Source organism: Nicotiana sylvestris, chromosome 8, assembly GCF_000393655.2.
Source record: "Nicotiana sylvestris chromosome 8, ASM39365v2, whole genome shotgun sequence".
Classification (NCBI taxonomy): Eukaryota; Viridiplantae; Streptophyta; class Magnoliopsida; order Solanales; family Solanaceae; genus Nicotiana; species Nicotiana sylvestris.
The window spans coordinates 133,932,505-133,959,971 of record NC_091064.1 but is presented as its reverse complement, the minus strand read 5'-3'; the positions used below and the strand labels follow the sequence as shown (position 1 = coordinate 133,959,971).

At 40.5% G+C, this 27,467-nt stretch overlaps 1 protein-coding gene across 1 annotated transcript; it reads right to left on the bottom strand.

The window, feature by feature from the left end:
* On the bottom strand, positions 1-24,533 carry LOC138875695 (uncharacterized). The gene is made up of 2 exons (XM_070154557.1): positions 24,432-24,533; positions 1-573 (listed from the first exon to the last, which is right to left on the bottom strand). The coding sequence occupies exons 1-2, from the start codon at positions 24,531-24,533 to the stop codon at positions 1-3; spliced, it is 675 nt and encodes a 224-aa protein (XP_070010658.1).
* Between the last annotated feature and the right edge of the window lie 2,934 nt (positions 24,534-27,467).

The window sequence follows — 27,467 nt, the reverse complement described above, 5'->3', positions numbered from 1 at the left end:
TTAACCTTGGACCACCAGTCTTGCTTTGTTTCTTGTAGCTGTTCCATCTTCATAGAGTTTGTTTCTGAAGACCCACTTTGTACCAATGACTGATATATCCTTGGGTCTATGAACTAGATGCCAAACTTGACTTCTCTCAAACTGATTGAGTTCATCTTGAATTGCAATCACCCAATCTGCATCCTGCAAATCCTCAACAACATTTTTAGGCTTTATAAAAAATAAAAAGGCATCAAAAGCACACAAATTCTTTAATTGGGGTCTAGTTTTAACTCCAGATGTTGGATCAGTAATAATGTTCTCTATAGTATGAGAACTTTGATACTTGTGAGGTTTCACAACCAATTGGTTTCTACTGGATATTTCTCCCATGTTCTGTTGCTGAGGAACAGTGTCATGAACATGTTCTTTTAGGGGATTTATTTTAATTCCTCCTTGATTAGTTCCTCCTGTCAGGTTGCCTTGGATGGAAGAACCTGTTCCATCACCTGTTCCTTCTTTTGGTGCCGTTTTGACTTGTGCTGAGGCTTCAGTCAGATCCTTTACCAATCCAATGGCTTCATCTTCGTGTTCCTGTATCTCAGAAAGAATATTAGTTTCATCAAATACTACATGTACACTTTCTTCTACACACAAAGTTCTTTTATTGAACACTTTATATGCTTTGCTATGTGAAGAATATCCCAAGAATACTCCCTCATCACTTCTGGGATCAAACTTACCTAGGAAGTCTTTTCCATTATTGTGCACAAAGCACTTGCAACCAAATGCACTAAGATGGGATATATTTGGTTTTCTCCCTTTAACTAACTCATAGGGAGTCTTCTCTATAAGAGGTCTAGTCATGCATCTTTTGATAATGTAACATGCAGTGTTTACAGCCTCTGCCCAGAAGCTATGGGGCAATTTACTAGAAAGAAGCATAGTCCTAGTTATGTCTTCAAGAGTCCTATTCTTTCTTTCAACTACTCAATTTTGTTGAGGTGTCCTATGGGCAAAGAAGTTATGATCTATACCATTTTCACCACAAAATTCAGCAAACTTAGCATTCTTAAATTCAGTTCCGTGATCAGACCTAATTGATGCATGTTGATTTCCTAATTGTTTTTGAGTTTTTTGAACAAAGGCAGTAAACACGTCAAATGCTTCATCTTTAGATGTTAGAAACAGTACCCAAGTAAATCTAGAATAGTCATCAACAAGTACCATTACATACTTCTTTCCACTTCTGCTCATGGTTCTCATTGGACCACATAGATCCATATGGACCAGTTCCAACGACTTGGTTGTACTTACCATTTTCTTGCTTTTGAAGGATGATCTTACCTGCTTCCCTCTTGCACAAGCCTCACAAACTTTGTCTTCCTTGAACTTTATGTTAGGTAACCCTATCACCAAGTCCTTAAAGACCAATTTGTTTAGCTGATTCAAACTGGCATGACAAAGTCTTTTGTGCCACAGGAGGGGATCATTATCCAGCACGTAGGCAGGTTAGTTCATTTTCTGAGAGAGTGGACAAATCTACAATGTAAATATTGTTAACTCTTTTTCATTTCAAAACAATCTTGTCAGTGGTAAGATTAATCACAAAGCATTTAGTAGAGGTGAATGCTACAAGGTTATCTCTGTCACATAGTTGTGACACACTGATAAGGCTGTATTTCATGCCATCTATCAAGTAGACATTCTCAATAGAGTGAGAGTCTGTCTTACCTACCTTTCCAACCCCAATGATCTCACCTTTCTTCCCATTTCCAAAGGAGACATTGCCTCCCTTTAAGTCCTTAAGTGAAAGGAACTGGTTCTTACTTCCAGTTATATGTTTTGAGCAGCCACTATCCATGTACCATATTTGGCTGCTTTCCTTCACTTGGACCAGCAAAAAAAAATCAGGGGTTAGTCTTAGGAACCCAAACTAGTTTGGGTCCCTTTCTATGGGCAAAGGGATAAATCAGATTCCTTCTAGCCCACCCAGGCAACCTATTTTTTTATTGAACAAAGGTTTTGTTCTTTTGGCTAGCCTTTTCTTTTGCATTCATTCATTTTTGTAATGGCCAGTCTTGCCACAATGTGTGCAAATTTTGTTTTCAGGAAGAGTGAGGTACTTTCTTTCAGGATCCCACTTACGTGCTTGAGTTCCATAACCAAGTCCTCTTTTGTTGCTACTGTGATGTTCGTATAGCTAGAAGAGTGCATCAAAAGCCTTGTTCCATTTGCAAGTTATGTCTAGTTCATGTTTTACCTTCCCTAGATCTTCTTTTAATACTCTTATCTGCTCATCTTTCCTGTATAGCTCATCCTTCATTTTTCCTAAGTTTTCTTCTAGTGTGAGATGAGTGTTGTGAGCACGTGATTTTTGCCCCCATATATGATTATTCCCAAAATCCCAAACAAAATAAGTTTTCTTTATTTCTACAATTTTTGTGCATTTCGGCGTCATTTTCTGATAATTGTTGCATTCTATTTGCGCATGTTAATTTTTATAAAATACAAAAATATGCATTTTTGCATTTAGGTTTTAGTTTTATATTTTTAGTATCAATTAAGGTTTAATTTGTTTAGAACAAAACATGAAAATCACAAATTAGTGCATTTTTGCATTTTAATGATTTTTATTGGGAATTTGTCATGAAATAGTTTTTAAACAATTTTAGGAATTAATTAGTCTTTGTTTTGAAACAATCAGGATTTCATGTTAGTTTTACATCTTTATAAAAATTAGAAAAAAAATTTTAAAATGAGAAAAAGGAAATAAAAGAGAAAAGAAAATAAGAGTGGAATATGTGGTCTTAAAAAGACCCAAAAATCTAGGCCAATTTCGTTCTTAACTCCCCCAGCCCAAACGGATCCCAGCCCAATCACGCCCAAGCAGCCCAGAACCCTCCGGTCCAAGGCGTTAGATTCAAAACGATGTCGTTTGGCTTCGATTAATCCAAGCCGTCGAGGTCCCATGATCCAACGGCCAGGAAGCCTCACACCTTAATACATATATGTCCGAACATTACCCCCCCCCACCTCGGTCTCTCACCTTCCTCACCCTACCTCTCATCTTCATGAACCCTAATCCGCGCCGCCCCTAAATCCCTCGCCGGCGGTGAACGCCACTTACACCGTTCAAACCCAGATTAACACCATAGATCCCCCATGAACTCCTCTTTCCACTCCCATTATTTGTTTCCCTCGAATGTTGCCGGAGCTCGTCGAATCTTCGATAGAAGTTTCCGGTCAGATCGCAGGTTTATCCAAACCAGCCCAAAATCACACCACACAATCCCCGGTCTTCCCTCAACCCAAATCCATGATTATTTTCCTTCAAATCTCTGTGAAGCGGCTCAAATTTCAGATCTAAGAATTTCTGGCCAAAACCCTAAACCAAAATCTTTATGATTTCGAACCGTAATATCCTTAACCATGTGTTCTCTTGTAAGAACACATGGTTAGGGATGTTGCATGTCAAAAATCGGAAATGATTCGGACGTCAATGACTGGCCGACGTTTCTCGTGCTTCAGTGAGTTTTCCTGCTTCTTTTTACTTGCATGGTTGAAGTTTTAGTTACAGTCTTGATTTCAATAAGTGTTGCGTTAATTTTACCATTTATTTTTTGTGTATTAGTATAGTTCTGTCAATTTCTTTTAGTTCTGAATTTGTTGTTTGAATGGTCGATTGTGAGCTTATTGGTTAAGAGTTAGTTAATTTCATTTAATGTTGATCAGTAGCTTAAGCTCTGCTTTGATTGATCCTGGTCTCTGGTTTTTACTAGTTTGATTGAGTTGGTGTGATTGAGCAATTGGGATTGGTTAGTTCGATTAGTTAATTTCTGAGTTCTAATTAATCAATCTTAGTTAGTTATGGAGTAATTTAGGGGATTGGTTATAACTGTCGAGAATGTGGGTAGAATCAGTAACTTTGAGAAGCTTTCAGGGTTAGTTTGGGCAAGGAAACGGGTAATTCTGATAGGAATAGTAATTTCAAAGTAATGAAAGGGCAGTATAGGTATTGCATGGGTAGAAGAATACCCTAGGGCCTTCTAGAATAGGATTTTAGTGCACATTTTAGCACAATTGGGGTGCTTACTTGAGTAACAAGTTAGAAATAAGAGGACTAAACTGACAATAGGGGAGGGACTAAAAAGAAAACCCAAAATCTGATTAACCCTCTTGTATCACCTATAAAAGGGCATCAAGTGCCTTGAGGAAAGGGACTTGAACTTTCAGCCCAAAAGCTCTCCTCCCTGCTTTCAATTTCAGTTAGCATTTCAATTCCAGTACTCAAAAAAATAAAACATCAAAAAATGAAGAAATCAAAAACAGTTTTACTGTTTCATTACTAGTTTTGGATTTCAGTTGGGTTTTAGGTCCAGCAGGATTGCAGAGGCGTCTAGGTTCAGCTGTGAGGGCTAGGAGTTCATTTCAAGTGTGTGTTGAATTGATCTGTTGAGTCTGCTTGTATTTCTGGTTTTTCAAAATCATTTCCTAACATGTTCTGTGACGCTATACTGCTGAGTTGTGTTGTTGTTGCTGTTCAAAGTAGTTGATTTCTTTTCTTCTCATATTTTCCTTATCCAGGTACATACCTCAAGTCTGTCTCAATGTAATTCTCCTGATGGGAAATGAAGCTGCAATTTCTGTTATAAATCTTTTTTCTGTTATGTTTAAGTATTTCTGTGTATGATTTAATATGATTTAGTTAATTGTTTAGTATAGTTAAGCGTGATTGGAATTGGACTGTGTTATATGATATTAACTGTATTTTATGGACTATAAATTTTCTTCATGTGAAGTTTTATCTGTAGAGTACTGAGTGAATTTAGCTTCCTGTCAGGGTGATAGGATAATCCATGTAAATTGGATTTGATTTCTTGTGATGGAACCTTCACAGATCTGTAATTAACAGGAATTGGTAATTAGTGATTGTTTGCATTTTAACCTGCAGTGTTGGATTTTTTTAAGTCAAAAATGATCCTAGTCATTTCATGAAGCATGTTTAGTTTCGTGTAAATAATATCGAAATCAATAGGTAACTAGAATAGGGTGGATTTTTGGCTAATGTGGGAATGATTACGAAATTAGGTTCGCAACCAGTGTTGAGTAGTAAATCGTTTATCAAATTGCACAACTGTTTAAAGTATACCGTCATTCAAGTTCAAAATAATCATCAGATTCTCTATTTTCGTTGCTTTGTTAACATTGATTGGATTTTGATTCACGTAAATTGGAACTAAAGGACTGGGCCAATATTGGGCAATTAAAGGCATTCAGGCCCAAAGGTGAAATGGCAGTTGATTCGTTATAATTAAAGGGGTAGCTGTGGGCTTTGAGTTAGGTAGTGGGTCCAAGCTAAAGGGTACTCCCTTTTGTTTGGGCCCAAACTTGAATTTGAAGCCCGATCTCCACAATATTAAATAAGTAGGATTTTTATCGTTTAGAGATGAAACAAAAAGGAAAACCATAGTCATCTTAGGATTGACCTTAAATAAATGTTGAGACGAGCCTCACCGAATCAAAATAATTGCGGGCCTTCAATAATTGGTTATTAAAAATGATTAGAATTTGGGGATGACCATTTAGCGAACTCCGCGGTCTTCCCCAAAATAATATTACGTTAGAATCTTTAGGCGCGATTTTAATTAAAGTACCTTCTTAAACTCGGGTGCGCATTGATGCGACCCAAATCCAAATCTCGACGAAGTCGAAATGTGTTGACAACCACGGGTGCATTGATTGCGACGTGGTTCGAAATGTGTTTTCACGACGTTGCAATTCTTTTAAAAAAAAATAATGATAAAAAGCGGTTCAAAATTAAATAAAAGGCACATAAGCTAACAGGTATTAAAATCAGATAAAAATCAAATACAACAGTTAAGCGACCGTGCTAGAACCACGGAGCCCGTGAATGCCTAACACTTTCTCCCGGGTTAAAAGAATTCCTTACTCGGATTTCTGGTTCGCGGACTGTTAACAGAGTCATAAATATCCTCGGTTCGGGATTCAACCGGTGACTTGGGACACCATTAATCTCCCAAGTGGCGAATCTGAATAATTAATAATTGAATCTCGTTCCGATTGTCCTTTAAATGGAAAAACTCCTTTACGCCCTTACGGAAGTAGGTGAAAAGGAGGTGTGACAGCTCTGGTGACTCTGCTGGGGATCGAACCCAGAATCTCTGGTTCAGGGTTCAGAATTCGAGCTTAGATAAATTGTTGTATTTGATTGTATCTGATTTTCCTACATGTTTTGTGCTGAATGTGCTAAATGTCACCGCTTTGATATTATCTGAATTGTATATAAACTGTGCCGACACCCTTCTCTCTTCACCTCCAGGGATGTGCTTACTGGTTGAGACTCCCTATTCTGTTAGTGTCATACCTTGAAATAAGAAAGAGGCCGGACAAGTTACGAAGCCGGATGGCCTTTTGGTTCCCGGTAAGTTGCCCCCTCCTCGACTTGAGTTGTCCACTCGGGTACACACTCTAGAACACTGACTCTGGATTTAAACATAGAATAACATGACTTCATGTCGAATCCCTAGTAGGAACGGTTATTTGCATCACGCTGCATTTGACTTAGGGGACTCAACACAGGGGTTGGGTCCGTCTAGGACTAGCAACCTGAAATGAAAAGACCATCTTAATGCATTCTCTTGTGCTGTGCATTTATTTGTCCCAAACTTGCATGTTGACCGGTTTCTGGATCCCGAAAATGTTGGAAAATTGGAAAAAAAAAAGAAAAAAAAAGAAAAAGAAAAAAAGAGAAAAAGGAAGAGAGAGATAACAGTTAGGGAGTTAAAAACCCAATGCCCAAACACTGTCGAAACTCTGCCGAAATTTTGAGAAAATGAAAAGGAAAATGCTTTATTTCTAATAATCTGTTTTACTAAAAGCAAAAGGAAAAAAAGGATCAGTCTTTTATTTTTGGAAAATGTTCGTTGAGAAAAAAGAGTCTTTTATTCTTAGTTTGGAAAATAGGTTGTTTATTGTTCGTTGAAAAATTGAAAATGAAAAAGGGTTTTGTTTTTAAAAATAGTTCGGTTAATTTGCCCGAACTACGCATGGTTTGATTCTCACAGGGCGTTAGATACGTAGGCAATCCTCATCGGGTCTAACCGCCCCTTTGCAAAAATAGCCAAAAAATATCAAAATTTTAATTTTTGTCATAAATAAACCAGGTGATGCCGTTTCTGTCAAAAATAGCCAAATGCTCCCAAACGGAACGCCGGAAGGTTGACTTTGCAAAAACGGCCATCTTGGATGAATCTTGCAGCCTTAAAATCTTTGTTCCCGAAGTATCGAAAGGCCTCGTTTGAAAGTCGAGTCCTTCATTTTAAAAAAAAAATCTGAAGAATATGAATAGTTTTATTTTTTTAGTCGGAAAATATAGATAGTTTTTATTTTGAGTCGAATAAAAGTTTTTCTTTTTGCTTAAACGCTTTAATAAATGTGCAGGATGAGCACGATGATAAATGAGCCCTTTTCAATAATGACCAAAATCCCTTTTGAGCTGCAATTATGGTGGAATGATTTAGGCAAAGAGGGGCAAGACGAAGTGAAAAAATATTTGAAAGACCTTCCGGATTTATGAAACATTCAGCCTCGGGGGATATTATCAGGGCATTGGTAGCCTATTGGGATTCGGCACATAATGTATTTCATTTCTCAGACTTTGAGCTCACCCCAACATTGGAAGAAATAGCGGGGTATATTGGAAGTGATCAAGCTCTATTGAGGTTCAAATACTTGATTGCTCCTAGGGCCATTACCATACACCAGTTCTTGGATTCCTTGAAAATACCCCGAACAGTTCATCATCCAGATTTTGTAAAGGGTTTCTGCAGTTTTCGCTTCATATATGATAGATATGGCCACATGGGCGGGTTCAATAATCCAGACTTTAAACTATGCAGTAGAAGTAACCGACAAAAATGGGAGGGACACAGACGGGTGGCATTTATGATAGCTTTTTTGGGCCTCATAATATTCCCAAGGAAAGATGGTAATATTGATTTGAAAGTAGCAGGGGTCGTCAGTACCTTGCAAACCATGGGGAAAAGCACTTTAGCACCTATGATCGTGGCTGACATCTTTCGGGCTCTCACTGCGTGCAAAGCTGGGGGCAAATTTTTTGAGGGATGTAACTTGTTGTTACAAATGTGGATGACTGAGCATTTATGCTCTCGCTCTCAGCTTTTGAGTTATGGTTCGGTTGAGAAAACTTGTATAGGAGAATTTTACACAAGAATCAAAGGGGCTAGTCTACCTGAATGAGTCACGGCCTGGACATCATTATGTCGGAACCTCAATGCCAGCCAGATACAGTGGGTGCTTCGATGGTTGCCTGTCGAAGAAGTCTTATATATGCCAGCAGCCCGACCGTATTTTTTATTGATGGGACTCAAAAGCATCCAGCCCTATGCACCATATCGGGTTCTGAGGCAACTCGGGAGGTATCAAGTAGTACCGACAGATGAAGATCTGAGTACCCAAGTGGTCGAAATTAGTTCTGACGGTCGGTTCCCCGAGGAAGAGGTTCGCCAAATCTGGAGTGAGTGTCAACATTTGATGGCAAACACTTGTGTGTCTGATAGGGTTAAAGGGGAAGTTGCCCCAGGGTATCATGATTGGTTCAGAGGTGACATGGCATGTGGGAGACCGGCTAAAAGACCTCATCTCGAAGATTTCGCCAAGTCGTCCCAAGAGCAGTGGGACTGGTTAGAAAAGGAAGAAGGCTATCGAGTTGAGATTGGTAAACTGAAGCAGCAAGTTGAGAGTCTGAAATTCGAGAACAGTGTACAGGTTGGCGCAGATCAAGGTGAAAAGAATAGACTGGCTCGAGAAAATGAAGCACTTAGGGCCCAAATCCGGCAATTGAAGATAACCGTCGATAAGCAACTGAGGAGCCGATCTGATGAGCAATTGGTAAAAAGATTGGAAAACAAAGTCAGGGAATGGCGGGATGAATTAGAAAAATCTGAGAATATCATGGCAGAGCTTAAAGCACAGTGGGCTACAAGAACAGAGGAGCGTCGCTAGTACTTGAATCAGTTCAAAAGGGACCATGAGAAAATTGTTGCCAATTTAAAGAGAAAAGTGGTTGCCCTTGAGGGTAAAGCGGTTAGGCAGGCTAGAGATTTTGAAATTGAAAGTGGACACTGTTACGACTTGTTGGCCCAAATGGAGGTAGAAGTGCAGCAGTTGCAAGATCAACACCTGCAGGACTCTCGAGCTTTAAAGACGTGCAGCGATCAGATAAGACGCTTGCTTATAGAAAAGAAGCAAACAAAAGACAGGATTAGAGCCATTGCTCATGCCATTTTCAGGAGATGTCGGGTTTGTGAAGACATGAACTATACTACTTTGGTCTTAGCGGTAATGATCTATGTGAAACAAACCATGAATGAATTAGAGCAGCTTGAAAGGGATTTGGATCCTAGGCCCGCGGCGAGGCCGAACGACGCCCCGCGGGCACCTAAGTTTGAAGCACTAGAATATGTATAGTCCATGTCTGTAATTTTCTACCATTTTGAGTCAGTCTTTCGTATGCCCGTTATCTTTCCAAGTCAAGTCGGTTTGCAGTTTTAGAGTCTGTATTTGCTTTTAATTTGCGTCTGTTAGTTTCATTCCGAAAAGTGTTGAGTTTGTAATAGTTTGTTTTAGTAATGAAAATTGAAAATTTCAAAAAATTCTTGTTTCCACCCTTTATTTTTGCATTTATTTTCATGAACTACGCTTGGTCTGATTCATGCGGGGTCACGATACGTAGGCAATCACCATAGGATTCAACCATAATCGTAAGAAAAAAAAAGAAAAAAAAAAGAAAAGAAAAACCAAAGAAAGAGAGAAAGAAAAGTGCAGAAAAACAAAAAGAGAAATGAGCGGGAACACATAAAAGAAAGAAATAAAAGAAAGGGAAGAGCACAAGAGAGGGATGAGGTGAGGAAATTAGAAAGAAGGGGCGAAGTGTCGGGATGACGCATGTAATCGAGCAAATGCATAATAGAAATGATTAACTATATAAGTGCATTCATGCCAACGTGCGGTTGTCAAATCTGTTAAAACTTAATCGCTAACAAAGTGGTTGTCTAAATGTGTGAGTTCAGGCAGGTGGTTAGTTGATTGGCAATTCTGGCAACTCACCCGTACAACACCCGGTCGAAAGATAAAGTAAAAATGACAGGGCAGGACTCGGAAATCAGCATCGTAGACCCTTCAAATGAAGTTGAGGTAACAGATGTGGGTGCTATGAAAGAAGAGATGAGGAAATTAAAAGCACAAATGGTTGAAATGCATCGGGCATGGTCTCAGGGACATCCGGCACCACTGTATCCCGCTAATCCATCTTACATCCCACCCCTGGCTCAAGCTCAGGAGCCCACCACTCCCCACGCATCTTCATCCTTCCCCTATCATGCCCAGGGTTATGGTACCACTTCATACGCTCCCCCAGCTCCACCCCCCAAACAGAACCCTCCCCCACCCATGGTTCCAATCTTTGTGGCACCTCCCCTAGCCCCATTACATAGATCGTCCAGTGAGCCGCTATTCCAAGCTCACGACACCCAATATTACCCCCCCCCCCAACCCACTTTCAAAGCGTCTGAGCCATATATCTATTCTCCCCATTTTGAAATCCCGGGAGAGGTTGAGAAACCGGTTAAGAATACAGAACAGGAGGAAGTGATTCGTAAAGTCAAAAGCATGGAGCAATCCTTCAGGAACATGCATGGTCTAGGTAACCAAGTCAGCGTCGCATATAAAGATTTGTGCCCTTTCCCTGATATTCAATTGCCTGCGGGGTTTAAAATGCTGAAGTTTGACTTGTATGAGGGCCATGGTGACCCAGTAGCCCATCTGCGTGGCTTTTGTAGCAAAATGAGAGGTGCTGGGGGAAAGGATGAATTGTTGATAGCATATTTAAGTCAAAGCCTGAGCGGGTCCGCGCTGGAATGGTACACGAGACAGGACCCCGGCCGATGGTATACATGGGATTATTTGGCACAGGCATTCATTGGCCATTTTCAATATAACCTTGAGATAGTCCCCGACCGTCTGTCATTGTTGAAATTGGAAAAGAAGCCTGGGGAAAGTTTTAGAGAGTTTGGTTTCCGCTGGAGGGAATAAGCAGCAAGGGTTGATCCTCCAATGAGCGAGAGTGAGATGGTAGATTACTTCTTACAAACATGGGAGCCTACCTATTTTGGTCATCTGGTGACATATGTCGGAAAGTCGTTGAATGAAGTGGTAAAGATGGGAGCCATGATTGAAGAGGGATTGAAATCTAATAAGATCTTGAGCTACTCGGCATTGAAAGCAACCACCCAGGCCATCCAAAGCGGTACTGGTGGTGTGCTTGGAAAGAAGAAGAAGGAAGAAGTTGCTACGGTTGAAGCTAGTGCTTGGTCCAGGCCCAATAACCCTCCACTCTACTACAACCGACCCAGACCCCACCACCCAAACTACCAATATACCCCATATGGCCCACCGCAACACTACTATCCACCACCAGAACCACACTTTTCTATCCACCATGCCCAGACCTACACTCAGCCTCCGGTGCACTCGCAATGACGTGCACCAAATCCCCAAAACACGCATCCACCCCCACAAAACACCTATCCACCTCCCAGGGCAAACAGACCAGGAACCAGCTTCCGCCCAAACCAAGCTTTTAGAAGTGAGAAGGCCCCAAACAGAAAAACATTTACTCCGCTGGGAGAATCTTACATTGCTCTTTTCCATAGATTGAAACAGTTGGGAATGTTGACCCCAATTGAATCCAAAGCACCAAACCCCCTTCCCTGAAACCTGGACTATTCTGTTAGCTGCGAGTATTGCTCAGGGATGTCGGGGCATGATACTGAAAAATGTTGGAAATTGAAAAATGCGATACAAGAGCTCATTGATAATCACCGTATTGAAGTACAGGCTCCAGAGGCCCCAAGCATCAATCAAAATCCGTTACCAGCGCATTATGAAGCCAATATGATCGAACTGATACATAAGGGGACAGAGCCTAAAAAACCCTCGCAGGTGGTTATGGTGATTCATTCTACGGAAGCCAAAGAAAAGATAGTGAGCGCAAGACCAGTGGTTCAGTTACAAGCAATAAAAGATAGGCTAGTGTTGGTAATGGGAAAGGGACCATTTGTTGCTGCAAAAAAGCCAGAGCTAGTCAAGTTAGGGGTACCAGGGTCATCATCTGCACCCGTGGTGGTTGTGAAAGAGGCCTACGTAGAACCAGTTGTCATAAAACCAGTAGTCCAGTTACCCATGGTTGATAGCAAAGTCGTACCGTGGAAATATGACAAGGTAGTGGTGACATACAAAGTAAAGGAAATTGAGGAAGAGAGTTGTGAAGCACAAGGACTAACTCGGTCAGGACGTTGTTTTGCCCCCGAAGAGTTGAGAAAGGCTAAGGGCACTAAAGACAGCCCAGTGCTAATCAAAAAAGCTGTGACAGAAGAAGAGGCAGAAGAGTTTCTGAAAAAGATGAAAGTGCAAGATTATTCCATTATTGAACAACTGAGAAAAACACTGGCCCAAATCTCGTTGTTGTCGTTATTGATTCATTCTGACGAGCATTGCCGAGCTTTGATGAAGAAATTGAATGAAGCTCATGTGCCCGACAAAATTTCAGTGAACCATCTGGAGACAATTGCCAACAAGATCTTTGAAGTGAACAGGGTAGCATTTTCTGATGATGAATTGCCTGTGGAAGGCACAGAACACAATAAAGCTCTCTATTTAACGGTCAAGTGTGAAGGTTCAATGGTTACTCGGGCACTGATCGATAACGGGTTGAGTGCTAATATTTGCACGTTGTCTACATTGAAAAAGTTGAAGATTGATGATGATAGAATCCGTAAAAATAGCATTTGTGTTCGAGGGTTCGACGGAGGGGGAACAAACACAGTAGGGGATATTGTACTCGAATTGACTATTGGCCCAGTTGAGTTCACTATGGAATTTCAGGTGTTGGATGCTGCAGTATCTTACAATCTTTTGTTGGGTCGACCATGGATCCACGCGGCCAAAGTCGTGCCTTCCGCGCTGCACCAAATGGTCAAGTTCGAGTGGGACAGACAAGAAATTGTGTTATACGGGGAAGATCCCACATGCGCCATGAATGATGCCATTGTGCCCTTTATAGAAACTGAAGATGATAAGGGACCATGGGTTTATCAGGTCTTCGACACGGTCCCGGTGAGAAGAGTGCCCGAGGGTAAAATCATTCCATGTCCCAGGGTGGCCGCTGCGACCATCATGGTAGTATCCGAAATGCTGAGTAACGGGTTCGTGCTAGGAAAAGGTCTGGGGGCTGAACTTCAGGGCATTATTCAACCCGTTTCTCTGCCCAAAAATCTGGACACCTTCGGATTGGGGTTCAAACCAACAGCGTCAGATGTTAGAAGGGCCCGTAAATTGAAAATTAAAGCTTGGGTTCTTACCAAACCAATTCCACGCTTGTCCAGGTCCTTCGCAGGCCGGGTAGCAAGAAACAGTCATTGGCAAAGGTGTCAGGTTCACTGATTGGGGCAGAGGGGAACTTGGATAAGGTGTTCGAGAGAGTATTTGCTGAAGTGAACATGGTTGAGGCCGGGGAAGGGTCAAGCGGAGCAGACATATAGTACATCGGACCACATGCTAACATCAACAATTGGGAAGCTACTCCTCTTCCAATTCGGAGGGAGTCGTGGTAGTGGGTTTTGTTTTCCTTTTGTCACCTGGATTATTCCAGGGTTTGTAATCCAGTTGGTATGTTCCGTCCGTTTGGATGAGTTAAAACCTTGTTATCTTTACATTCAATGAAATCCAATTTTCTTCATTCCTAATTTTGTTTCCATTTTTCTTTTCTTTTGTACAGTTCTTTTTATGCTGATATCAATGCTATGACATGCATGAGGAATCTTCGGCCCAGTTTTAAAAGCCAATCTAGTTCGGAAGTAATAATACAAGAAATCGAGTGTGATGATGGGGTGGATTGTAACAACGATGAAGCTTATGAGGAAATTAGTAAAAAATTAAGTCATTTTGAAGAAAAACCCAAACCAAACCTAAATGACACAGAAGCAGTTAATCTAGGGGGCCAAGACAATGTGCGGGAAACTAAAGTAAGTGTTCATCTGGAGCCGCAACTCTAGGAGGAGATAATTAAAGTGTTGCATGAGTACAAAGATGTTTTTGCATAGTCATATGATGATATGCCAGGTCTAAGCACCAATTTTGGTGGTTCATAAATTACCCACTGATCCGGCACTCCTCCCTGTCAAGCAGAAGCTGAGAAATTTCAAAACGGACATAAGTGTGAAAATCAAAGAAGAGATTACCAAGCAGTTTGAGGTAAAGGTCATTCAAGTTACACGATACCCCACTTGGTTAGCTAATGTCGTGCATGTGCCGAAAAAAGATGGCAAAACCAGGGTATGTGTCGATTATCGAGATCTTAACAAGGCAAGTCCGAAAGATAATTTCCCACTGCCCAACATCCATATACTGATCGACAATTATGCCAAACATGATATTGGCTCTTTTGTGGATTGTCACGCGGGTTATCATCAGATTCTAATGGACGAGAAAGATGCAGAAAAGATGGCATTCATCACGCCGTGGGGAATGTATTGTTTTCGGGTCATGCCGTTTGGTTTGAAAAATGCTGGGGAAACTTATATGAGGGCCATGACGACCATATTCCATGATATGATACATAAGGAAATCGAGGTATACGTGGATGATGTGATCGTGAAATCTAGACAGCAATCCGACCATGTCAGAGATTTGAGAAAGTTCTTTCAAAGGCTTCGCAGGTACAATCTTAAGCTCAATCCTACAAAGTGTGCTTTTGTGGTGCCATCTGGGAAGTCGTTGGGGTTTATAGTCAACCGGTAGGGTATTGAATTAGACCCGTCGAAGATCAAAGCTATTCAGGAATTGCCACCTCCGAGAAACAAAACCGAGGTGATGAGTTTGTTGGGAAGATTGAACTATATCAGCAGGTTCATTGCTCAGCTCACGGCAACTTGTGAGCCAATTTTCAAATTGTTGAAGAAAGACGTCGCGGTCAAATGGACTGATGAATGTCAGGAGTCTTTTGATAAGATAAAGGGGTATTTGTCGAACCCACCCATGTTAGTCCCGCCAGAACCATTGAGGCCTTTGATTCTATATCTGACAGTTTTGGATAGTTCATTCGGGTGGGTACTGGGGCAGCACGATGTTACGGGCTGAAAGGAGCAGGCTATCTACTATCTCCGTAAGAAGTTCACATCTTACGAGGTTAAGTATACTCATCTGGAAAGGACATGTTGCGTCCTAACTTGGGTGACACAGAAGTTGAAACATTATTTGTCATCTTACACTACTTACCTTAAATCTCGCTTGGACCCGTTGAAGTATATTTTTCAAAAACCCATGCCCACAGGGAGGCTTGCAAAGTGGCAGATCCTGCTTATAGAGTTCGACATTATCTATGTAACACGGACTGCAATGAAAGCACAGGCACTAGCCGATCCTTTGGCTGAGAACCCCGTCGATGAAGATTATGAACCTTTGAAAACTTATTTCCCTGATGAAGAGTTGATGCACATTGTTGAATTGGAACAAGATGAGAAGCCAGGATGGAAACTTTTCTTTGATGGGGCCTCAAATATGAAAGGCGTGGGAATAGGAGCGGTACTTATTTCTGAAACAGGTCAGCATTACCCTGTTACAGCTCGTCTTCGTTTCTACTATACGAACAACGTGGCAGAATATGAGGCGTGTATATTGGGATTGAGATTAGTTGTGGATATGGGTGTAGGGGAAGTCTTGGTCATGGGTGACTCGGACCTACTGGTATACCAGATTCAAGGAGAATGGGAAACACGGGACTTGAAGCTTATACCGTATCGGAAGTGTCTGCATGAGCTTTGTCAACGTTTTTAGGCCATAGAATTCAGGCACATTCCAAGGATTCATAATGACGTTCCCGATGCTTTGGCTACTTTGGCGTCGATGTTGCATCATCCAAATAAGGCTTATGTTGATCAATTGCAGATTCAGGTCCGTGATCAGCATACTTACTGTAATGTGATAGAAGAGGAAATTGACGGCGAGCCGTGGTTCCATGATATCAAAGAGTACATTAGGGCGGGAGTATATCTGATACAGGCCACCGATGATCAGAAAAGAACAATTCGGCGATTGGCAAGCGGGTTTTTCTTTAGTGGAGGGGTGTTGTACAAAAGAACTCCAGACTTCGGGTTGTTGAGATGCATGGATGCAAGACAGGCCACATCTATCATGACTGAGGTACATTCCGGAGTTTGTGGATCGCATATGAGCGGGTACGTTCTAGCAAAAAAGATTCTCCGAGCAGGTTATTATTGGCTCACAATGGAGCGGGATTGTATCAGTTTTGTGCGTAAGTGCCATCAGTGCCAAGTTCATGGAGATTTGATTCACTCTCCACCATCAGAACTACATACGATGTCCGCGCCATGGCCTTTTTTGGCGTGGGGCATTGATGTTATTGGGCCAATTGATCCAGTAGCGTCAAATGGGCACAGGTTTATTTTGGTAGCTATAGACTATTTTACCAAATAGGTGGAAGCTAAGACGTTCAAGTCTGTGACTAAGAAAGCTGTAGTCGACTTCGTGCCTTCAAATATCATCTGTCGGTTTGGGATTCCAAAGGTAATCATCACGGATAATGGGGCTAATCTTAATAGTCATTTAATGAATGAGACATGTGAGCAGTTTAAGATTACCCATAGGCATTCCACTCCATACCGTCCCAAGGCAAATGGTGCGGTTGAAGCAGCCAATAAGAATATAAAGAAAATACTCCGGAAGATGGTTGAAGGATCTAGACAGTGGCATGAGAAATTACCTTTTGCATTGTTAGGATATCGCACCACCGTTCGTACTTCGATGGGGGCGACTCCTTATTCATTGGTATATGGCACCGAGGCAGTAATACCCGCAGAGGTGGAAATCCCGTCTCTGCGAATCATTGCGGAGGCTAAGATCGATGATGATGAATGGGTGAAAAGCTGTCTTGAGCAGTTGAGTTTGATTGACGAGAAGAGATTGGTATCAGTGTGTCGTGGCCAACTATACCAACGAAGAATGGCAAGAGCATACAACAAGAAAGTGCTTCCAAGGAAATTCGAAGTAGGACAGTTAGTGCTGAGGCGGATTTTGCCTCATTGGGCTGAAGCAAAAGGAAAGTTTGCTCCAAACTGGCAGGGATCATTTGTAGTAACCAGAGTGTTGTCTAACGGAGCATTGTATTTGACAGATGTGGAAGGAAAATGTATAGAAATGGCCATCAATTCAGATGCGGTCAAGAGATATTATGTATGATTTCTTTATTTCTGAATGTATCTGTTTGTATTTGGCATATCTTAAAGATTGAAATGATGAAGGCGTTTTGTCCTGCTATCCAAACACTCTTATCCCTTGTTATCCCCTTTGAGCCTTACTTATTTTTCATACCCCTCTTTCGGAATCAAGGGCACTATCAAGGAACACAGGTGCCGAACATAAAATAAAGAAGAGAAAAACAAAGGAAAAGGAAAAGAAAGAAAAGCAAAAGAAGAGAAAGAAGAGAAAAACAAAGGAAAAGGAAAAGAAAGAAAAGGAAAGAAAAGAAAGAGAAAGAAAAGGAAAGAAAGAAAAATACAACAACGAAAGTTAATTATGATACAGTGAACTACGTTTGACTTGATCCCGAAAGTGTACGTAGGCAGCCTTACTCCGAGGTTCAGTCATACCAAAATAGAAATCCAAAAATCCCCAAGCAAGAAACTGGGGTAGAAGTTGTGATTGTTGTGAAAGTTGGATTCCGAAAGTTGTAATTTGAACCCATTTGAATTGTTTTGAGCCTTTCATACATTTATTTCTAACCCAATCCAAAAGCCTATATTATGGTCCAAAGAAAGACCTTCTGATCAATTATTAGGAAATGCCAAGTCAAGCGGGTAACGGTAATTCGTGGCAGTGGCAACACTCTGGTTAAAGCAAGAAGAACAAAAGATAAAAATGAGAGAGTATTATGGGTGAAAACCCTCACGGGCACCGTAAGGCAATGGGAGCTGAGAGAAAATAAATGAGAGAGTCTTATTGGTGAAAACCCTCGCGGGCACCTTGAGGCGAAAGTGAGTTGAAAGATGGTTAAATGGCAAGAGGTCTGTGGGTGGAAAAATGTTTCGAGGTACCGCAAGAAAGCAAGGGTAAGGTCTGGGTAATTCAAACAATTGATGGATGTTCTGGGCAACAAAGTATGGCAATTGAGAGCTGGTTATTTGGACAGATTGGGCCGATTAATCCAAAATGCATGTCATAACCATTGCTACCAGCTGTCTCGCTCAGATAAGTTTCTTTGCCTTCTCTTTTTAAAACAGCCATCTGGTTTTGGATTCTTCTTATCCTTAACTCAATAATCATCACATTTCATTTTCTTTTGAGGGTTTTATCTAGCCGAGATGTTTCAGTACTAGTTTTGGTCAACACAAGCAGAAAGGACTTCAAAGCTCACTACCAGCTTCCAGAATTGTAAAGCACAACGTGGTCAGAACATGTCAAAAACAACTTGATGTCAAGTGGAATATAGGGAATTAACGAAAGTTTCATCGGTGAAATGATTGGGGAATGTCGTGGGAAAGGCAAAATCTCAAACAAAAGGTCAGAAAGTGAATAACAGCATGGGTGTAAAACGTTTAGGTCGCCAGATGTTGGGAAATTTAAAAGTTGGCCAGAAAGTCAAGCGGTTCAGGGTCAATGCATGGAAGGCAGTCAACACAAAGCAAGGCAGTGGAAGGACTTTTCAGCAAGAATGCCATCAATTAACCACCGTTTTAAACTGACAAAATTTTCTTTGATTGAAACAGGGGAAGAAAGTTAGCCGTTGAGGAGGAATTCTCCAAGAAGGAAAAACAAGTAGTAATCAGGTTTGATCGCAAAGTGCGGTTTGATTAAATACAAGATAATCCTGAATAGCATAGGGGAATATAATTTGGTTGCAAAGTTTGCATGATTAGAATAAATGCAAGTTGTCAGGACCTTCCTGGAAAATAGGATGTAATTCATATACCCGGGTAAGATACCTTGGTACAGTAAGAAGTAACACCTTAGGTTCATAATTGTTTGGAGCAGTCAGGAGCCCGCCTGGATAACAGGGGAATACATTCAAATTCAGAAATCAGGAGTCCGCCTGGAGAATAGAGACATACCATGCAAATTTTAAGCAATCAGGGTCCCGCCTAAAGAACGGAGCTGATACAATTCAAGATTTTAACTTCCCATCAATCTCTTTGTTTATTTTGAAGTCAGGAACTCGCCTGAAGAACAGAGGTACAAAATTCAAAATTCAGAAATCAGGAGTCCGCCTGGAGAATAGAGACATACAATTTAATTTTAGCAAGCAGGAGTCCGCCTGGAGAATAGAGACATACAATTTAATTTTAGCAATCAGGAGTCCGCTTGGAGAATAGAGACATACGATTTAATTTTAGCAATCAGGAGCTCGCCTGAAGAACGAAGGTGATACAATTCAAGTTTTTAGCTTCCCATCAATCTCTTTGTTTATTTCGAAGTCAGGAACCCGCCTGAAGAACAGAGGTACAGAATTCAAAATTCAGAAATCAGGAGTCCGCCTGGAGAATAGAGACATACAATTTAATTTTAGCACTCAGGAGTCCGCTTGGAGAATAGAGATATACGATTTAATTTTAGCAATCAGGAGCCCACCTGAAGAACAGAGGTCACACAATTCAGATTTTAGTTTTCATTCAATTTCTTGGTGTATTCGAAGTCAGGAGCCCGCCTGGAGAATGGAGGTGTTAAATATTTTAAGCAGTCGAAGTCAGGAGCCCGCCTGGATAATAGAGGAGTAGTTTCAATTTTAAGTTCAGCAGTCAGGAGCCCGCCTGGATAACAGAGGAATACATTCAAGTTCGAGTTTATTTAAGTTCAGCAGTTTGGAGAGAGGGAATAACATCTCAATTCACCAGGGGAATAGCAACAGGTAATTTTATCGATAAAGCACAAGACAATGAGGCAACAAGGAAACACAAGACAACAAGGCAGCAAGGAAGTACAAGAGCAAGTTTGAAGAATTTAGATAGGATTTTTGTAATTCATAGAGCATAGTTAGTTTAGCTTCTTTTATCTTTGACGTGGTGTAATAAGGGAGGTCAGCAAGCAGTAACAGCAGCAAGCGCAGTGAAATCACAGTTCCTGGTAGTCCCAGCTACCAGACATTCCGGAACTACATTGACCTGATTCCTGTTTAGCCCAGGATATATAGGCAACATCTGAAGCAGGATGCGGTCAAACTTTTCAAAACGCTTCATAACGGAATATTTGAACGGGCAAAAAATCGCTCGTATTTGCTCACTTATCTTTGCCCGAAAACCTTTCGTGTTTCCGAGCAAAGAGGGGCAGCTGTGAGTACGTGATTTTTGCCCCCATATATGATTATTCCCAAGATCCCAAACAAAATAAGTTTTCTTTATTTCTACAATTTTTGTGCATTTCGGCGTCATTTTCTGATAATTGTTGCATTCTATTTGCGCATGTTAATTTTTATAAAATACAAAAATATGCATTTTTGCATTTAGGTTTTAGTTTTATATTTTTAGTATCAATTAAGGTTTAATTTGTTTAGAACAAAACATGAAAATCACAAAATTAGTTCACTTTTGCATTTTAATGATTTTTATTGGGAATTTGTCATGAAATAGTTTTTAAACAATTTTAGGGAATTAATTAGTCTTTGTTTTGAAACAATCAGGATTTCATGTTAGTTTTACATCTTTATAAAAATTATAAAAAAAATTTAAAATGAGAAAAAGGAAATAAAAGAGAAAAGAAAATAAGAGTGGAATATGTGGTCTTAAAAAGACCCAAAAATCTGGGCCAATTTCGTTCTTAACTCCCCCATCCCAAACGGATCCCAGCCCAATCACGCCCAAGCAGCCCAGAACCCTCCGGTCCAAGGCGTTAGATTCAAAACGACGTCGTTTGGCTTCGATTAATCCAAGCCGTCGAGGTCCCATGATCCAACGGCCAGGAAGCCTCACACCTTAATACATATATGTCCGAACATTACCCCCCCCCACCCCACCCCGGTCTCTCACCTTCCTCACCCTACCTCTCATCTTCATGAACCCTAATCCGCGCCGCCCCAAAATCCCTCGCCGGCGGTGAACGCCACTTACACCGTTCAAACCCAGATTAACACCATAGATCCCCCATGAACTCCTCTTTCCACTCCCATTATTTGTTTCCCTCGAATGTTGCCAGAGCTCGTCGAATCTTCGATTGAAGTTTCCGGTCAGATCGCAAGTTTATCCAAACCAGCCCAAAATCACACCACACAATCCCTGGTCTTCCCTAACCAAAATCTTTATGATTTCGAACCGTAATATCCTTAACCATGTGTTCTCTTGTAAGAACACATGGTTAGGGATGTTGCGTGTCAAAAATCGGAAAGGATTCGGACGTCAATGACTGGCCGGAGTTTCTCGTGCTTCAGTGAGTTTTCCTGCTTCTTTTTACTTGCATGGTTGAAGTTTTAGTTACAATCTTGATTTCAATAAGTGTTCCGTTAATTTTACGATTTATTTTTTGTGTATTAGTATAGTTCTATCAATTTCTTTCAGTTCTGAATTTGTTGTTTGAATGGTCGATTGTGAGCTTATTAGTTAAGAGTTAGTTAATTTCATTTAATGTTGATCAGTAGCTTAAGCTCTGCTTTGATTGATCCTGGTCTCTGGTTTTTACTAGTTTGATTGAGTTGGTGTGATTGAGCAATTGGGATTGGTTAGTTCGATTAGTTAATTTCTGAGTTCTATTTAATCAGTCTTAGTTAGTTTTGGAGTAATTTAGGGGATTGGTTATAGCTGTCGAGAATGTGGGTAGAATCAATAACTTTGAGAAGCTTTCAAGGTTAGTTTGGGCATGGAAAAGAGTAATTCTGATAGGAATAGTAATTTCAAAGTAATGAAAGGGCAGTATAGGTATTGCATGGGTAGAAAAATACCCTAGGGCCTTCTAGAATAGGATTTTAGTGCACATTTCAGCACAATAGGGGTGCTTACTTGAGTAACAAGTTAGAAATAAGAGGACTAAACTAACAATAGGGGAGGGACTAAAAAGAAAACCCAAAATCTGATTAACCTTCTTGTATCACCTATAAAAGGGCATCAAGTGCCTTGAGGAAGGGGACTTGAACTTTCAGCCCAAAAGCTCTCCTCCCTGCTTTCAATTTCAGTTAGCATTTCAATTCCAGTACTCAAAAAAATAAAACATCAAAAAATGAAGAAATCAAAAACAGTTTTACTGTTTCATTACTAGTTTTGGATTTCAGTTGGGTTTTAGGTCCAGCAGGATTGCAGAGGCGTCTAGGTTCAGCTGTGAGGGCTAGGAGTGAATTTCAAGTGTGTGTTGAATTGATCTGTTGAGTCTGCTTGTATTTCTGGTTTTTCAAAATCATTTCCTAGCCTGTTCTGTGATGCTATACTGCTGAGTTGTGTTGCTGTTGCTGTTCAAAGTAGCTGATTTCTTTTCTTCTCATATTTTCCTTATCCAGGTACATACCTCAAGTCTGTCTCAATGTAATTCTCCTGATGGGAAATGAAGCTGCAGTTTCTGTTATAAATCTTCTTCTGTTATGTTTAAGTATTTCTGTGTATGATTTAATATGATTTAGTTAATTGTTTAGTATAGTTAAGCGTGATTGGAATTGGACTGTGTTATATGATATTAACTGTACTTTATGGACTATAAATTTTCTTCATGTGAAGTTTTATCTGTAAAGTACTGAGTGAATGTAGCTTCCTGTCACGGTGATAGGATAATCCATGTAAATTGGATTTGATTTCTTGTGATGGAACCTTCACAGATCTGTAATTAACAGGAATTGGTAATTAGTGATTGTTTGCATTTTAACCTGTAGTGTTGGATTTTTTTTAAGTCAAAAATGATCCTAGTCATTTCATGAAGCATGTTTAGTTTCATGTAAATAATATCGAAATCAGTAGGTAACTAGAATAGGGTGGATTTTTGGCTAATGTGGGAATGATTACGAAATTAGGTTCGCAACCAGTGTTGAGTAGTAAATCGTTTATCAAATTGCACAACTGTTTAAAGTATACCGTCATTCAAGTTCAAAATAATCATCAGATTCTCTATTTTCGTTGCTTTGTTAACATTGATTTGATTTTGATTCACGTAAATTGGAACTAAAGGACTGGGCCAATGTTGGGCAATTAAAGGCATTCAGGCCCAAAGGTGAAATGGCAGTTGATTCGTTATAATTAAAGGGGTAGCTGTGGGCTTTGAGTTAGGTAGTGGGTCCAAGCTAAAGGGTACTCCCTTTTGTTTGGGCCCAAACTTGAATTTGAAGCCCGATCTCCACAATATTAAATAAGTAGGATTTTTATCGTTTAGAGATGAAACAAAAAGGAAAACCATAGTCATCTTAGGATTGACCTTAAATAAATGTTGAGACGAGCCTCACCGAATCAAAATAATTGTAGGCCTTCAATAATTAGTTATTAAAAATGATTAGAATTTGGGGATGGCCTTTTAGCGAACTTCGCGGTCTTTCCCAAAATAATATTACGCTAGAATCTTTAGGCGCGATTTTAATTAAAGTACCTTCTTAAACTCGGGTGCGCATTGATGCGACCCAAATCCAAATCTCGACGAAGTCGAAATGTGTTGACAACCACGAGTGCATTGATTGCGACGTGGTTCGAAACGTATTTTCACGACGTTGCAATTCTTTTAAAAAAATAAATAATGATAAAAAGAGGTTCAAAATTAAATAAAAGGCACATAAGCTAACAGGTATTAAAATGAGATAAAAATCAAATACAACAGTTAAGGGACCGTGCTAGAACCACGGAGCCCGGGATTGCCTAACACCTTCTCCCGGGTTAATAGAATTCCTTACTCGGATTTCTGGTTCACGGACTGTTAACAGAGTCATAAATATCCTCGGTTTGGGATTCAACCGGTGACTTGGGACACCATTAATCTCCCAAGTGGCGACTCTGAATAATTAATAATTGAATCTCGTTCTGATTGTTCTTTAAATGGAAAAACTCATTTACGCCCTTACGGGTGTAGGTGAAAAGGAGGCGTGACAAGTGTGATCAGCTATCTTCTTTCCTGTTCCTAGTTTCAGTTTTATGTTATCAGACCTAAGTTCTAGGACACTAGTGTCAAGTTCAAGAACCTAGTTGTTCAACTAAGTATTTTCACTCTCACTCTCACTAGCCCTAAACTCTAGATTTTTTGCATTTGGCTTTTAGGATCATACATTCCCTAGACAGCTCTTCCTTTTCATTGTTAATTATCTCAAACTCATCAATGAAATCCTGCAATAACTCAGACAACCTTTCTTTAGACAGGAATTTAATCTTGTCTTTGAGATGAAGAATACTTACCTCTTGTTCATCATCTAATTCTCCTATGGCCATAAGAACTTGTTCATCTTCGGCTTCATCTTCCGATTCCTCATCTGATGTTTCTCCCCAGGCAGCAACCATAGCCTTTGTTGATCCTTTGTTCCTTTTTGGTTGAACCTGTTCCTTCTTCCTGCTCCTTCATTCAGCCCTTTCCTTCTTCCACTCAATTTCCCATTGAGGGCAGTTCTTGATCATGTGATCAGTCTTGCGACACTTGTAGCAGCCCTCATTGGTCTATTTTTCAAGAGCTCTTGGTTTGTTGAAGGTTGTACCTCTTGAAGAATCCTTTCCTCTCATCAAGTAATTTTTGAAATTTCTAGTGATCATAGCCATTTCATCATCTTCCAGATCTGAACCTTCAACAATTCTGAGAGCCATACTTTTTTCCTTCTTGGGTGCATCCATTTTCATGGTCTGCCTTCTGAGTTCATAGGCAGTAAGGTTTCCTATTAGTTCATCCAGCTTGAGGGTAGCAATGTTCTTTGATTCCTGAATAGCAGTGATTTTGCTTTTCCAAGAGACTGGCAGAACATTGGTCAAAATCTTCTCAACTTTGTCTCTTCGAGAATAATCCTTCCAAGAGATTTAAGTTCATTTGTCAGTGTGGTGAACCTTGTATACATCTCTTGGATGGTTTCTCCTTCCTTCATGGTGAAGTTCTCATACTGGGAGTACAACAGTGTTCCTCTGGACCTCTTCACTTGAGATGTTCCTTCATGAGCCACTTGCAGAGTGTCCCAGATTTCCTTAGCAGTAGTACAGCTTTGAATTCTACTATACTCATCTGGACCTAGTCCACACACAAGCCATTTCTTGGCCATGGCATTTTTCTCCCACTTCTTCAGGTCGTCAGTAGTGCAGTCAGCCTTTGTCTTAGGCACATCCACTCCTTTAGAATTCTTCTTTGTAGTTGCTAGAGGACCATCAGTGACTATGTCCCAGAGCTCATAGTCTTCTACTATGATGTGATCCCTCATCCTGTTCTTCCATTAAGAATAGTACTGACCACTGAAAAATGGAGGCCTAGCAGTGGATTGTCCTTCCTAGTTCCCAAGTGGTGCACTCATGTTGATCTTTTCCTAAGGCGTTAGCCTCTTCAAGGATAACCTGCTCTGATACCAATTGATGTTTTAAGCGTCAATACCACACAAGAGGGGGGGGTGATTTGTGTGGTGCCAAATTTTCGATCTAGAAGGACCAGATTCTTCTAGGTGTTCTAACTAATACTGTTTGCGGAATTAAAAGTACATAAAATAAAGAGCACAGAGATTTTTATGTGAAAAACACCCAGCTCAAAAGCTGAAAAACTACTCAGTAGGATTTTTCCCAACACTTCACTAAATCACTGAGCCAAAGCAACATTTACAAAACTCTTTGTAAACCTAAGGATTACCTGTAATGTCGTTGTTGCACCCAGCCTCTAACTATTGCGACAACTTCAAGTTAGCCTATATCTTGAACTCTCAAAATACCTAATACAATTGCTTCTATGAAAGCTCGAAAGGTACAACTTTAAACCACCTACTACAATTCAACTAGAATAAGAAAAAACATAATATAACTGGTTCTTCTAGCTCGTTCAAGTAACTTTAGGAGTGCACACTAAAATCTCACATAAATTGCTTCCAAAATCGCCTTGCTCTTTTGCTTTCAATTTAGTTTAACTTCTACGTTTGTGCAATCCCTGTAAAAGAGATCAATCACTGTCATTTAATAGGTTAGTAATCAGAGTTTGATTAGGAGTCAATTTCTCATCTTCTATCGTAGTTGAGTCCTTGACAATATCAAACTCTAACACTCTCTTTATCCGGATTGTGTTTTCTTCATATAAGGAGACTTTCTCCGCTTATCCAATATGCAACCTTTTCGATCAGATCAGCAGATATTGTTGCTTGATCAGCGGGACTTATCTCCTTCACGTGCATCTCATATTCATAGGTTGATCATGACTGTGCTTCACATGATGGACCTAGTCCATGACTGAGTTCATTTATCATTCTTCAAAACTTCACCCGTTCTTGGGCCAACATATATGTAGTATAGGTACAGAAGTAATGCCTCAGCTTCTGACTTACCCAGGTCAAAGCACAACAGGTGCATTCCAACAGAGAATACCGGGCCTCGTATGGGGTGAACTTCTTATTGAGGTAATAGATGGCCTGCTGTTTCCTCCCTATTTCGTCATGCTTCCCTAGAACGCAACCAAAAGCTCCATCCAATACTACAAGGTAGAGTAATAAGGGTTTGATTGGCTCGGGTGGGACCAAGACTGGTGGTGTTGACAGGTACTCCTTGATTCTATCGAAGGCCTTTTGGCATTCATCGGTCCATTTGGTGGTGGCGTCATTCTTCAATATCTTAAAGATTGGCTCACAGATAACTGTAGACTGTGCTATGAACCAGCTGATGTAGTTAAGTCTTCCCAAGAAACTCATCATATCCTTCTTGTTCTTTGGCGGTGGAAATTCTTGAATAGCTTTGAATTTTGATGGATCTAGTTCTATTCCTCAGAGACACACAATAAATACAAGCAATTTTCCAGTAGGTACCCCAAATGCGCATTTCACGGGATTCAGTTTTAGGTTGTACCTTTGCAATCTATTGATGAACTTCCTCAAATCTTGCATGTGATCAGTGGCCTTCTTGAACTTGATGATGAAATCATATACATATACCTCAATCTCCTTATGTATCATATCATGGAAAATGGTAGTCATGGCCCTCATGTAGGTGGCCCCTGCATTCTTCAGGCCGAACGACATCATCTCATAACAGTACATTCCCCACGACGTAATGAAATCCATTTCTCAGCATCTTCTTCATCCATCCAGATTTGATGATAACCAGCGAAACAATTTACAAATGATTGCAGCTCATACTTGGCGCAATTGTCAATTAGGATGTGTATGTTCGGCAAAGGGAAGTTGTCTTTCGGACTGGCCCGGTTGAGATCCCGGTAGTCGATGCAGACTCTGACCTTCCCATCCTTCTTTGGCACTGGCACAATGTTGGCTA

What these genes read in the sequence shown, in the direction of transcription:
- LOC138875695 (XM_070154557.1), bottom strand. Translation starts at nt 24,533, where the DNA reads ATGGTTGCTGCCTGGGGAGAAACATCAGATGAGGAATCGGAAGATGAA. An exon ending in AATTAGATGATGAACAAGAG is followed by an intron (nt 574 to 24,431) that starts GTAAGTATTCTT and finishes TCTGAGATACAG; the next exon opens with GAACACGAAGATGAAGCCAT.